Source organism: Castor canadensis, chromosome 5, assembly GCF_047511655.1.
Source record: "Castor canadensis chromosome 5, mCasCan1.hap1v2, whole genome shotgun sequence".
Classification (NCBI taxonomy): Eukaryota; Metazoa; Chordata; class Mammalia; order Rodentia; family Castoridae; genus Castor; species Castor canadensis.
In genome coordinates, this window is record NC_133390.1 from 126,733,021 (window position 1) to 126,745,148 (window position 12,128).

General features: G+C 45.0%; 1 protein-coding gene across 1 annotated transcript in view; it reads left to right on the forward strand.

Moving 5' to 3' along the window:
• Positions 1-12,128, forward strand: part of Gpd1l (glycerol-3-phosphate dehydrogenase 1 like) — a 50,788-nt gene that overhangs the window by 11,025 nt on the left and 27,635 nt on the right. The window contains exons 2-3 of the mRNA XM_020184894.2: positions 4,267-4,444; positions 11,516-11,656. Coding sequence (XP_020040483.1) covers positions 4,267-4,444; positions 11,516-11,656 — 319 coding nt within the window. The remainder of the gene's footprint in view (positions 1-4,266; positions 4,445-11,515; positions 11,657-12,128) is intronic.

Sequence of the window (12,128 nt, forward strand, 5' to 3'; positions counted from 1 at the left end):
ATGTACCACATTCTGGTTTGTGCACTGTCAGTCGATGGACTTGGGTTACTATTGTGAATAATGCTGCTATGAATATGGGTACCATATCTGGTTGAGACCCTGGTCCACACCCAGTGGTGGGGTTGCTCGATCTATGGTAATTCCATCTTTAGTTTTTGAGGACCTATATACTGTTTTCCATAGCACTGTAGCACTTTATGACCCTGAAACAGTACCTAAAGATTTCATGTTTCTCCACATCCTCAGCCTTGGCCACACTTGTTATTGTCTGTGATTTGGTAGTAACCATCCTAGTTAGTGTGAGGTTGTGCATTTGTTAATTTTGCCTCCTGCCTTTTTGTTGTTGTTGGAACTGGGTTTTGAACTCAGGGCTTCACACTTGCAAAGCAGTTGCTTTACTGTTTGAGCTATACCTCCAGTGCATTTTTTGCTCTGGTTATTTTGGAGACGAGGGGGTCTCATGAACTATTTTTCTGGGCTGGCCTCAAACCTCGCTCTTCTCGATCTCAGTCTCCCAAGTAGTTAGAATATAGGCATGAGCCATTATCTATCACCTGACTGCCTCCTGCCTCCTGTCTTTTTCAGTGCATCATTCTATGCTAAGCATTTCCCTCTGCAGTAGACAGGTCTTTCTCATCTCCCTCTTTTTCTTTAAGTGAAGATGTTCAAATTGATTTTTTTTCCCCCTCTGTGGCTTCTCGCTTGATTTTAAACTTAGAAAGCCTCTCTATCCAGAGATTGAATAAACATTCACCAAGTTAAATCTAGTTTTTAAATATTTCATTTTTTGCATTTGCATCAAGAGCTCTGGCATTTGATTGTACTTTAAAAGTCCTTTAACTGAAGAAAATTACGCAAGATGTTAACAGTGGTTCTGCCTGGGTGGTGAGACTATTCATAATTCTTTTTACTTTCATGTATTGCTCTTATCTGTTATTTAACCCAAAATTGACTACCCTCTTCTCTTGTCCATGGAACCATATCCCAGATCAGCTCTGGGAGAGATCCCTATCTCCCAGATTCCATGGATTTGGAATCTGGCTGAGCCCTTGCTAATTCTCCCTGGACTTCAGTTTCCTCCTTGGTAAAAGAAGAGATGGACTGAAGGGTTCTTTCTGGCATCACGTGGTTTTGCACCCTAAGAAGGGCATGGACCTTTGAAAATCTGTTGGGCTTTGTCTCCACCTTCCCCTTCTTCCCCTGCAATCCTATTCTTTCTTTCCCTCCTCTTTTCCACTCTTCCTGCCCCCCCCCCCTTATCTACCCAGCCTTTATAAGTTTAGCCCTAGCCATATTCTTCGCAGCTTTCCCTGAATACCTGACAAATGTCATTGTCACTGTGCCATGCCTCCTTGACCACCTGGTCACTGGGCTGGAACATCCTCATTTTTCATTTATCAGTTTCTAAGCTCCACGAGAGCAGTGAGTTGTCTGCTTTTATTCCCTTATATCTCTTACACCGAGAACGGGGTCTGTTTTCACAAATGCTCCATCTGAATTGTTAATAAATGATTTTACTTTACAACAGGGCAGAAAGTGCAGGTTTTGGAAACAGACAGATCTGGTTTGAACTCCTGGCTCTAGATGCACAGTGTAACATTGGTAACATTTATGCTCTCTGAGCCTCTGTTTCTTTATTTTGTAAAATAGTGATAACGTGTGCCTCTCTTGTAGACTGCTATAAAGATTACGTGAGTTCTTATATCAAATACCCACCCAATCCCTCTTCAATTTTGTTTGCATGACATTGCAGAAGTGAACCAATGTGTACTCTGAGGCTTGAAGGTTAAGGTATATTGCAAGGATAAGGGTGATTTTATACATGAGTGTAAAGACCCAGGACTGGCTATTAGCTGACCTGAGTGTATCCCAGTTCTGCCAGTACCTAGTTACTGACCCTGGCTCCAAAGGCCTTCCTGGAAGGCTCCTCAACCCCTCCCTAGGTCATGCCTACCTGGGGGCCACCCCTGAGGCAAGGTCAGAATCCTGACAGGGTTAACCCATCCTTATGCTTGCATACCTGAAGAGTTATTTGCTTGCTGTTCCTTCTTTAAAAGAGGGCTTTAGAGCACTACAGTAAATACCACAAAGAGAGGCAACAACAAAACCCAGTAGCATGAAAACAGAATTCTTGCCATATGTTACTACCTGCCATGGCTGAGAGAGGCCTCTCCCTACTTTGTGACCAAGCACAATGGCACATGCTGATTGATGGCAACACACACAGGGCACGCAAGCTCTCTGGACCAGGGGGCTGACAAGGGCACGAGTGAGTTAGTGTTGTTTGGTGCTGTGTGAGTGCAGCACTCAGCCTTTGGGGTACCCCTGCCTGCCATTTCTCACTTTGGGAAGCACTGGATTCTATCAAGACCTGAAAAGGACCTTACAGGCCATCTGCCCTACTCTTTATTTTTAGATGGAAGAGCTGCTCATGCCCTTGGCCCAGGGAAGAACGACCCATGCTGACTGTGCTTGTACAGTGTCACAGCAACCCCTGAAAGCTGGGGAGCCCATCAGTGTGACTGTGAGACCCCAACATGCCAATCATAAACAAACCACCCTTGAGGACTGCAGACAGTACTTTGATCTTTTTTGTTTTTTATTTTATCTATCTATCTACCTAGCATCTCTCTATTTATTTTTGGTGCTGGGGATTGAACCCAGGATCTCACACATGCTAGGCAAGTGCTCTACCACTTGAGTTGTGCCCCAGCCTTCCTTCTGATCTATTTTCCTACTTGATTTGCTAGACTTGGATTACTAGTACCTTATAGCCCCCACCAATGGGTGCCAGATCCCCACAATCCATGTGTTCTGTTAGCCTTGTGGAAGTTACTTGATGCCAGGGAGCTCTATGCATGAGCTATTTCCTTCCTGTGAGTACCTGAACAGCCCTTCCAAGATTAAGGAACTGGTGATAGCGATGAGGAGGGGAGGCTCCTGGCCTCCTGTCTACAAAGTGTCAGGAGGAGAATTGGATTTATGGGTGTTCGTCTAATGAGCTGTCCTGCTGGCATTGATAAGGCACAGCTACCTAGCCTTGACATTCACAGCCATTCTTTTGGCAGGTTGAGGGGATGAGAGTTCTAGGTCATTGTGAAGAGCAGCAGTTTTCAGCCCTTGCTGCACATCAAGTCACTGGTGGCTTCAAAAATGACACCCTAGAGGTGCCAATCTCATGCCTGAGACTCAGAACTTTCAAACCTCCCAGGTAATTCTGGTGTGTAGCCAAAGTTAAGATCACTGGTTTAGTTTATCCTACCTCAGGAAAGCAGAAGTAATTACAACTTTTGTAGTTGTCAAAGCACACAGATTGAAATGTTGGGACAAATTGGATGATGAACATCTCCGTTACGTTCTACCTCCATTTAACTGCCCCTCCCCATTGTCACCCCCACTCTGTCTCAGTCGTCACGAGACTAATTATTAGAAAACAACAGGCGCCCTAACATGCTTTCGTTTGTTGCTTGCACTGGGAAAGTTGTCTAAGAAACAAGCTGTTTCTCAACTCAGAGTCTGCGGGTGGAAACTTACTGGCTCAGCTCGTGTCCACTGCTGCCCGCTCAGTGGATTCTTTGAGACTGCAGAGGGCACCAGGGCCAGGATGACCCCTGCTACACAGCCATGCTGTCCAGGACTGGCGTGAACCAGTCAGGGTTTATTCACTTCCCTGACGCTTTAGGAGAGACTGTACCAGAACTTGTTACCTAAATAGAGATGCAGAAATAGGAGGTTGGAGACTCGAGGTTGCCTGGATGCAGTGGGTGGTGCAGGTACTTGGGGACCTGGGTCCAGTGCTCTTTGATTCGTTTCTGAACTCCACTCAGGTTCTTGTCTTTCTGATGATGATTCTGTCTTGGGCCTGCTTCAGTTTGTCAGAACACAGTTTATTTTACAGTAGCTACAATTTAATTTCCTTGATGGATTTGAAATATAACTTAGTTTCCTTGGTGGCTTGGAAAACCCTTAGTATTATTTTTGTGCTTTTAGGTGAGTTTCTCTTCTTTTTGTGACACTGTCATGAAGTAGGCTGATTCTTACTAGTTTCAAGGGGTGGTGCTTTTTTGACTTTGTACCAAATTGTGGGGTTTTCCAGGTGAGAACAAGTAAGTTTCAAGTGACTCAAGGCTAATATACATCTCTTCTTGAGCACACTCAGTGCTTGAATCAGAATTGAAACACAGGTCTTCTGAATTTTAATTGAATACGTTTTCTTTTCTGCCCAAGTGAACTTAATTTTTTTCTTCTCCATGATATCTTTTGTAGGGGTTCAGCTGTTGCAAAAATAATTGGTAATAATGTCAAGAAACTGCAGAAGTTTGCCTCTACTGTCAAGATGTGGGTTTTTGAAGAAACAGTCAATGGGAGAAAACTGACAGACATCATAAATAATGACCATGAAAATGTAAAATATCTCCCTGGACACAAGCTGCCAGAAAATGTGGTAAGACTGTGAGATGAAAGGTATATTTGGCTCACTCTATAGGTCACGAATGGCTGAAGGTAGCAGCTTTCCTTCCTCCAGTTCTTCTCTATGCCAGTTACTGGCATGTTCTGGTTTTCCTGACTCTGAAAATACTTCATAATTAATTTTCTAGGACTGCTGTAAATTAAGTGCCATGGGCTGCATGGTTTAAATAACAGATATATTGTTTTTTACAATTCTGGAGGCTTAAAATATGAGCTCGAGTGTTAGGGTTGTTTCTTTGGAAGCCTCCCTTAGCTTGTAGATGGGTATCTCCCCATGTCTTCTTACAGTCTTTCTCTGAACCCAACTGTGTCATGACTACCTCTTATGGGGATAGCAGTCATATTGGATCAGGGTACCCCATTGACATTGGTTTTAGTTAATTTCCTCTTTAAAGACACTGTTACAAAATACAGTCACATTCTGAAGTGCTGGGGACTTGGATGTCAACATATGAGCTTTTTTTTTTGTTATCAGGCTTCTTCCTTGGCATTCAGAGTGTGGGTCACATGAGAGCTGGAACTAACAACTGCCTTCCCTGCTTGTGTTCCTCTAAGTGGCTTCTGATGTGCCTTCTCTCAGTGCATGTGACTTTGATCAGCTCTCCAGACCAGCTAATGCCCTGGCCTGTAATTAAAGTCAGGATCAAGGCCTAACTTACAGATGGAGATAGAAGACAGTGGAAAATTGTAAGACTAACAGTTTGAAATTCAAGCTTCTTAGGTCTTGGAGAGAAAAACATAGGTTATTGCCTGGCCTCCTTCTGATTTGCAGGGGTAGAGAGAAATGGGCGTGGGAGAGAACAGAGTGTGTACCTTGCTGCTTGTGTGGGTAGAGTTTATAAACTTCATGTGCTGCCACGTTCACCCCTCAGTGGCTTTCTATAATAGTCTGTTTGAAAACCAGACAACTGTGGCTTCCTGATTCCCTGGGCTTACCTGAAAAACTCATCTCCTTTGTAGCAAGATCCCTTTGCTGCATGTGTGCACTCACCCAGGCTCCCTGAGCATGTCCTGTGACTGTGTGCAGGGCTGTGTGCTGGGGACAGAAAGAGGAATAGGCTGGCACTGCCTTTTTGGAGGAATGAGCAAGGAGGCCTGTTTGAAAACCAGTAAATGTGGGGAAGTTTGGAGATGCCAAGGCCCAGCTTTCTGTCCCACCCCCACACTGGAAACTGAACCCTGGGCCTTGCACATACTAGGCAGGCACTCAGCTATACCCCCATCCCTTTTTATTCAGCTTTTAATTGTACAGTAGTCATTAGCATGAAGCACCATGCTAAGCACTACATACATTGTCTCATTCCCTCTCAACAACCTGTAGGTCCATGCTATTTTCCTGTGCTGATGTTATCCTTGTACAGGGGAAGAAACCAAGGCTCAGGCGGATGGACAAGCTGTGTCAAGGCTGCATGGCCAGGGTTGACCTTGGGATTTGTCACCAGTGGGCTCATTGTTGAGTTTGTTGAATCTTACTTTCTAGACATTAATGGTGTTCTTTGTGTCTTTGTGTCATTGAATGAGCACAAACCACATTTCCCCTAAGTCAATGCTGGTGCCTGTGTGGGGGAGGAGGACTGTAAATTTGAAAGTTAAGTTGTTCAAATAACTGATGGAAAGAATAAGAGAGGCTGCCACTGAGGGCATCAGGGGCATCTCTAATCCATTAATCCATCCGTTTAGGAGAAAGTTCTTTTGTGCTTCACTTTCCTCATTTATATCAGAACTGGTCCATACTTGTAATGTAACTTTGCTTCCCTTAAGAACCTTCCTTTTTGTGTGTGTGTGTGTGTGTGTGTGTGTGTAACTAGGTTTTGAACTCAGGGGCTACACCTTGAGCCACTCCACCAGCCCTTTTTTGTGAAGGTTTTTTTGAGATAGAGTCTGGAGAACTATTTCCCTGGACTGGCTTAGAACCATGATCCTCCTGATCTCTGTCTCCTGAGTAGCTAGGATTACAGGCGTGAGACACTGGTGCCTGGCCCCCAGACCTTCTTGACAGAACTTCACCATGTCATTGACAGCTCACTCAAAGCAGGCCTAAGTCTATGATTTTCTCTTAGACCTGAATGGAAAGAACACTTATTATTTCCTGTCATTGCAAGATAAAAATTGCTGGTCCTATTTTATAGCTCTTCATCCAAAGCCTGTGTTTACTTAGAGTTCATCCAGATAGAGGTTCTTCTTTTCCCTCCAGCTTCAGCCAGCCCCACTTGACACCAGGATTATAATCACAGCCTTCTCCATGAGATTCAGTTGTCTTAGTCTCATCTTCACTCTCTGAGTTCTGCCAGCCTCTTTTAAGAACTGCTTTACTAGCAGTGGCTCACACTTGTAATCCCAGCTGCTCGAGAAGTAGAGATTGAGAGGCCAGCCTGGCAAAAAGTTCTTGAGACCCCATCTCAATAAACAAAGTGGAGCAAGGTGGCAGGTGCTTGTGATCCCAGCTACTCTAGAGGTTAGGGGAGGAAATCGTGGCTCGAGGATGGCTTCAGCTAAAAGCCTAAGACCCTAATTTGAAAAATAACCTAAAGCAAAAAAGGGCTGGAAAAGGGGATGTAATAGAGCACCTGCCTAGCAAGCTTGAAGCCCTGAGTTCAAACCCCAGTACTGCCAAAAAATAAATTTAAAAAGCCCTGCTTTACTGAGCTTTAGTCTACAGGCCACACAATTCAGTGATTTTTAGTATATTCATATAGTCGTACAACCATCACCATAATCAATTTTCAAACATTTTTATCAACCCAAAAAGAAAATATGTACCCTTTATTAAGTCCTCCAGTTTTCCCCTGTTGCTCCCCAAACCTGGGCAACAAGTATATTTCTATTTCTGTAGATTTGTTTTTGTTTTTGTTTTTTTATTTTGTGGTGTTGGGAAGCAAACCTAGGTCCTTACACATGCTAGGCAAGCGTTTTACACTGAGCTACATACCCAGCCCAACTTGCCTATTCTGAACCCTTTGTATAAGTGACATCACATAATATGTAGTCTTCCGCATTTGGTGCATTTTCAAGGTTATGTGTGTCATGGCACCTGTCCATTAATGCACTATGTGTATGTGTCTTAGTCCATTTCCTGTTGCTGCAACAGAATGCTGCAGACTCATCAATGGACAGAGGAAAGAGATGTCCTTCGCTTACGGTTCTGGAGGCTAGGAAGTCCAAAGCAGGGCAGCAGCAGCGTCCTGCCTCCCAACATGTCAGAAAGGGAAAGGGCGAGTGAGTGCAGTGTGTGCGATTAGACAGAGCATGAGGGTGGGCTCGCTTCGGAACAGCCCTCTTTCATAATACCCAGCCCACTCTCACAATAATGTCATCAGTCATGTGTGGGGGTCTATGCCATGACCCAGTCACCTCCCACCAGGCCCCACCTCCCAACAACACTGCTTGGGGCTCCAGCTTCCAACACACACATTCTGGGTTGTGCACTACAGCCATCATAGTGCAGTTGTAAAAAATTCGTCCATCATTTGTTACTTGACGGGTGTTTGGATAGTTCACACTAATACATTTTGGTTGTTGTTATTGTTGGCTTTTGTTTTGTGAGATAAGGTCTTGCTTTACAGCTCAGCCTGACTTCCCAACTCACAAACCATCTACCTCAGCCTCCTGAGTGCTGGGATTATAGACGTGTACTAACCAGGCCTGGCCCTATCTGACTTTTTAATCCTGGCCATCCTAATGGGTGTAACGCCCATTATTTCCTATTGGTTTGATTTTCATTTGCCTGATAGCTAACAAGCATCTTTCTAAGTGCTTGTTGGCCTTTTTGTTTGTTTTTTGGTGTTTCTGGGGTTTAAACTCAGGGTTTCATGCATGCAAAGCAGGTGCTCTACCACTTGAGTCACAACTCCAGTTTTTGCTGTGGTTATTTTGGAGGTGGGGTCTCGCAAACTATTTGCCTGGACTGGCCTCGAACCTTGATCCTCCCAATTTCATCCTCCCAAGTAGCTAGAGGAGTGAGCCACCTGGCAGTTTTAAGAATTCTTTATATATTCTAGACACAAGCCCTCTTTCAGATATGATTCACAAATATCTTCTGCTATGGGTTGTCTTGTCACTTGCTTTAGAGTGTCCTTTGAACACAAACATCTTTAATTTAAAGTCCAATTTTTACTTTTTTCTGTCCTGCTAACTCTTAGGATATGGTTTCTTGCATAGGTTTGCTTTCACTGGTGTTTCCTCAGCACCTAGAATAGTGCTTAGCATTATTTGTTGTTTGAATAAATGCCAGGGATAGGTGAAGGAGAACAAATCAGAGTGTGGTCCTGTGGTAGAGTGCCAGCCTAGCAAGCTGGAGGCCCTGAGTTTAAACCTCAGTACTGCCAAGAAAAAAAAAATGAGGACATTTGTATCTCTTCTTTGGATTATCATTGTTGTGATATTGGTATAAAAAGGATATGGTAAGATTTATGGATGTAGGTTTTTTTCTGATGATAATCTCTTTCATTTGCTAAGATATTTGTAGTTTCAAACCCCTGCCATTGATTATTTATTTATTTATTTTTGTGGTACTGTGGCTTAAACTCCAGGGCCTTCACCTTGAGCCATTCCACCAGTGCTTTTTTGTGAAGAGTTTTTTAAAGATAGGGTCTTGAAAACTATTTGCCCAGGCTGGTTTCAAACCATGAACCACCTGATCTCTTCCTCCTGAGTAGCTAGGAATACAGGTGTGAGCCACTGGTTCCCTGCTCATTGATAATTATTTTGAAACCTACATCGCTTCTTTGATTCTTTTCCATTTCACCATGTTAAAAATGCACTGAAAAGGAGGAAAGGGAAGGGTATATGTTTTAGAGGGTGATAGGTAAAGAAATAAACAGTAGATCCAGAGATGTAGAAAGGCTCACTTAAAATCCAGCCTGCCAGGCTCCACTGGAGAAGCAGAGCAGGGAGTGTAACCTTCTGCCTGAGCAAGGGTGGTAATTCTAGGAATATGAGGGCTCAGAGTTGTTACACAGGTGGGGGTGGGGGAGCCACAGGCAAGGGCCTGAGAGCACAGTGAGCTTCATCAGTGAGGGACAAGCAGGTGGAGTATGTACAGGCACAGGGAGGTTAATGGCACAGAGTAAGAAACTGCTTTGTGGGAGGAGTGCAAACTCCAAGGGCAGTAGGGCTAGTAAAAGAAGGTGGACCGCTGGTACAGGGGCAAAATGCAGGGCAGTCCCTTCCTGTCCAGCATTAAGATCACGGCCAGCATTCCTGTAACAGAAAGGTTAGCGAGGAAAGCATAGCACATTTATTTGAGCGTGTTTTAGGTGACATGAGATCCAGGGTGGACTGTCCTTTCATGCTAAGGCTCAGCGAAGCCAGGGCAGCCATATGGAGATAAGATTGGACAGAATGTGATCCAGTGGTGAAAAATGACCATGACCTCCTGGCCAGCAAGGCTTCCTGCTCAGAGTCCTCTTTGCCCTCACAGTGCGGTTCTCCTTGTCTGGTACGGAGCAGGAAACTTTCCGGAATAGGGGTCTTAAGCCCTACTATCAGACAAGGTAGATTAGAGAATTTCCTTATGGTCAGCTCCTCCACAGAAAGGTGGTGTGTGAGGCAGGGGCAGGGGAAAGTCAGAGCAATCTTTTTAGGTTTTATGGCTGGCTTTGGGCAAAGGGGGCTCTGGTTTCTCTGCTTGTTTTGAGGAAGGGAAATTCTAGTTTCTATGGTGGGGAGGAAGGAGGTGTGAGAGACAGAGCAGGAGAAGGTCAGGGAGAAACTGAGGGCTTTGCTTTGGGACATCATTTTTTCTTTTTTCTTTTTCTTTGTTTTTTTGGGTGGTACTGGGGTTTGAACTCAGGGCCTCCAGCTTGCTAGGCAGGCATTCTACCACTTAATCCACTTCGCCAGTCTCATGAATTATTTGCTCAGGACTGGCTTTGAACCATGCAATGCTCCTGGTCTCTGCCTCCTAAGTAGCTAGGATTACAGACATGAGCCACCAGTGCCCAGCTGGGGCATCATTTTCTGAGCCCCAACATTGGTAATAAATCCTTGCTGTCATCGGTCCCCCAACTAGATTACTGATCTGGAGAGTTCTTTGGGAGAGAAACACAGGCTTCCCCTGCCTCTGGCATGTGAAGAGAGGGAGGCAGTGCTAGGCTTCTGTGGGGAATGACTCTGCTGCCATCAAACCAGCGTAAGCTAAGATAGAGAACGATTGGGTTCCTGTAACCAAAACATCCAGGAAGAGCTGGATTCAGGTGCATTGTGGTAATGAAGTCAGTGAGATCCTGCTTTTTCCTCTGCCTTCCACAGTTGGCTTCATCCACATAGGAGCCTCTGGCATAGGTTCTCCCCACACATTTCTTTGGGTTTTTTTTTTTTTTTTTGGTGGGACTGAGGTTTGAACTCAGGGCTTCACACTTGCAAAATAGGTGCTTTACTGCTTGAGTCACACCTCCAGTCCACTTTGCTGTGGTTATTTTGGAGATGGAGGTCTCATGAACTATTTGCCTGGGCTGGCTTCGAGTCTCTATCCTTCCAATCTCAGCTCCCAAGTAGATAGGATTATAGGCGTCAGTCACTGGCACCTGGTTTTCCTCACACATTTCTAAAATGGTTGCAGTAGTTCTAGACTTCACACCACCAATCTACACTGTTTAAGGAAGAGACCCATAACCACTGCTGAAGAGTAAAGAAGCATCCATTTCCCACAAGCCCCCTCAAACATCTGCCAGCTTGTTGGCTCTGCTTGTTTGATGTACCCATTGGTTTGAACAAGTTACAGACCATCCCTGGGATGAGGGAGGGGTCACTTCTACCCAAACTGCAGGGCTCAGTGAAGCAATAGCTTATAAAAGAAATGTGGGAGCTGTTTTCATGGTACATACCTGTAATCCCAGCACTTGGAGAGGTTTGAGGCTGGGCTACACAGCAAGACCCTGTCCCAAAAAAATGGAAGGAAATGTTGGGGCCCTTTTCCTAGAAAACAGGGGAATGAGGGCACCCCTAAAGTGGAGTGTTATGGCAGTCCCCCTCGCCAACTAAAGGGGTAAAGGAGTAAAGTGTCAGAGATGGATACAGGTGTGTCTGTTTCCCCTCACGGTTGCAGGTGGCTGTCTCCAATCTCAGTGAAGCCGTGCAGGACGCAGATCTGCTAGTGTTTGTCATCCCCCACCAGTTCATCCACAGGATCTGCAATGAGATCACCGGCCAGGTGCCCAAGAAAGCCCTGGGCATCACCCTCATCAAGGTGAGTCCTGAGCCAAGTATGCAGGAAGCCCATCCTGGAAAGTTCACTTCCTCTCCCGTCTGCCTGCAATGGAGAGCTGGTGGGACATGGGGTTAGAGTTTCGGATTTTGTTTGTGTTTTTAAGGATGTCTGGAAGGTAATTTAAAACATACATTCCACAAGCCTAGTTCAGGTCAAGTTTAGGAGTGGGCTGTTTTCTGCTGCAGCAGGTTAGCCCCAGCAAGGCCAAGAAGATAGCACCAATGCTGCCTACTCATCTAGCCAGCACCTGACGTCCACAATGTTTTTTTTTTGTTTTGTTTTGTTTTTTGTGGTACTGGGGCTTGAATTCAGGGCCTACACCTTGAGCCACAGGATCTGTGAAGAGATTTTTCGAGATAGGGTCTCCCGAACTATTTGCCCAGGTTGGCTTCGGTCCTCTATCCTCCTGTTCTCTGCCTCCTGAGTAGCTAGGATTCAGGCGTGAGCCATC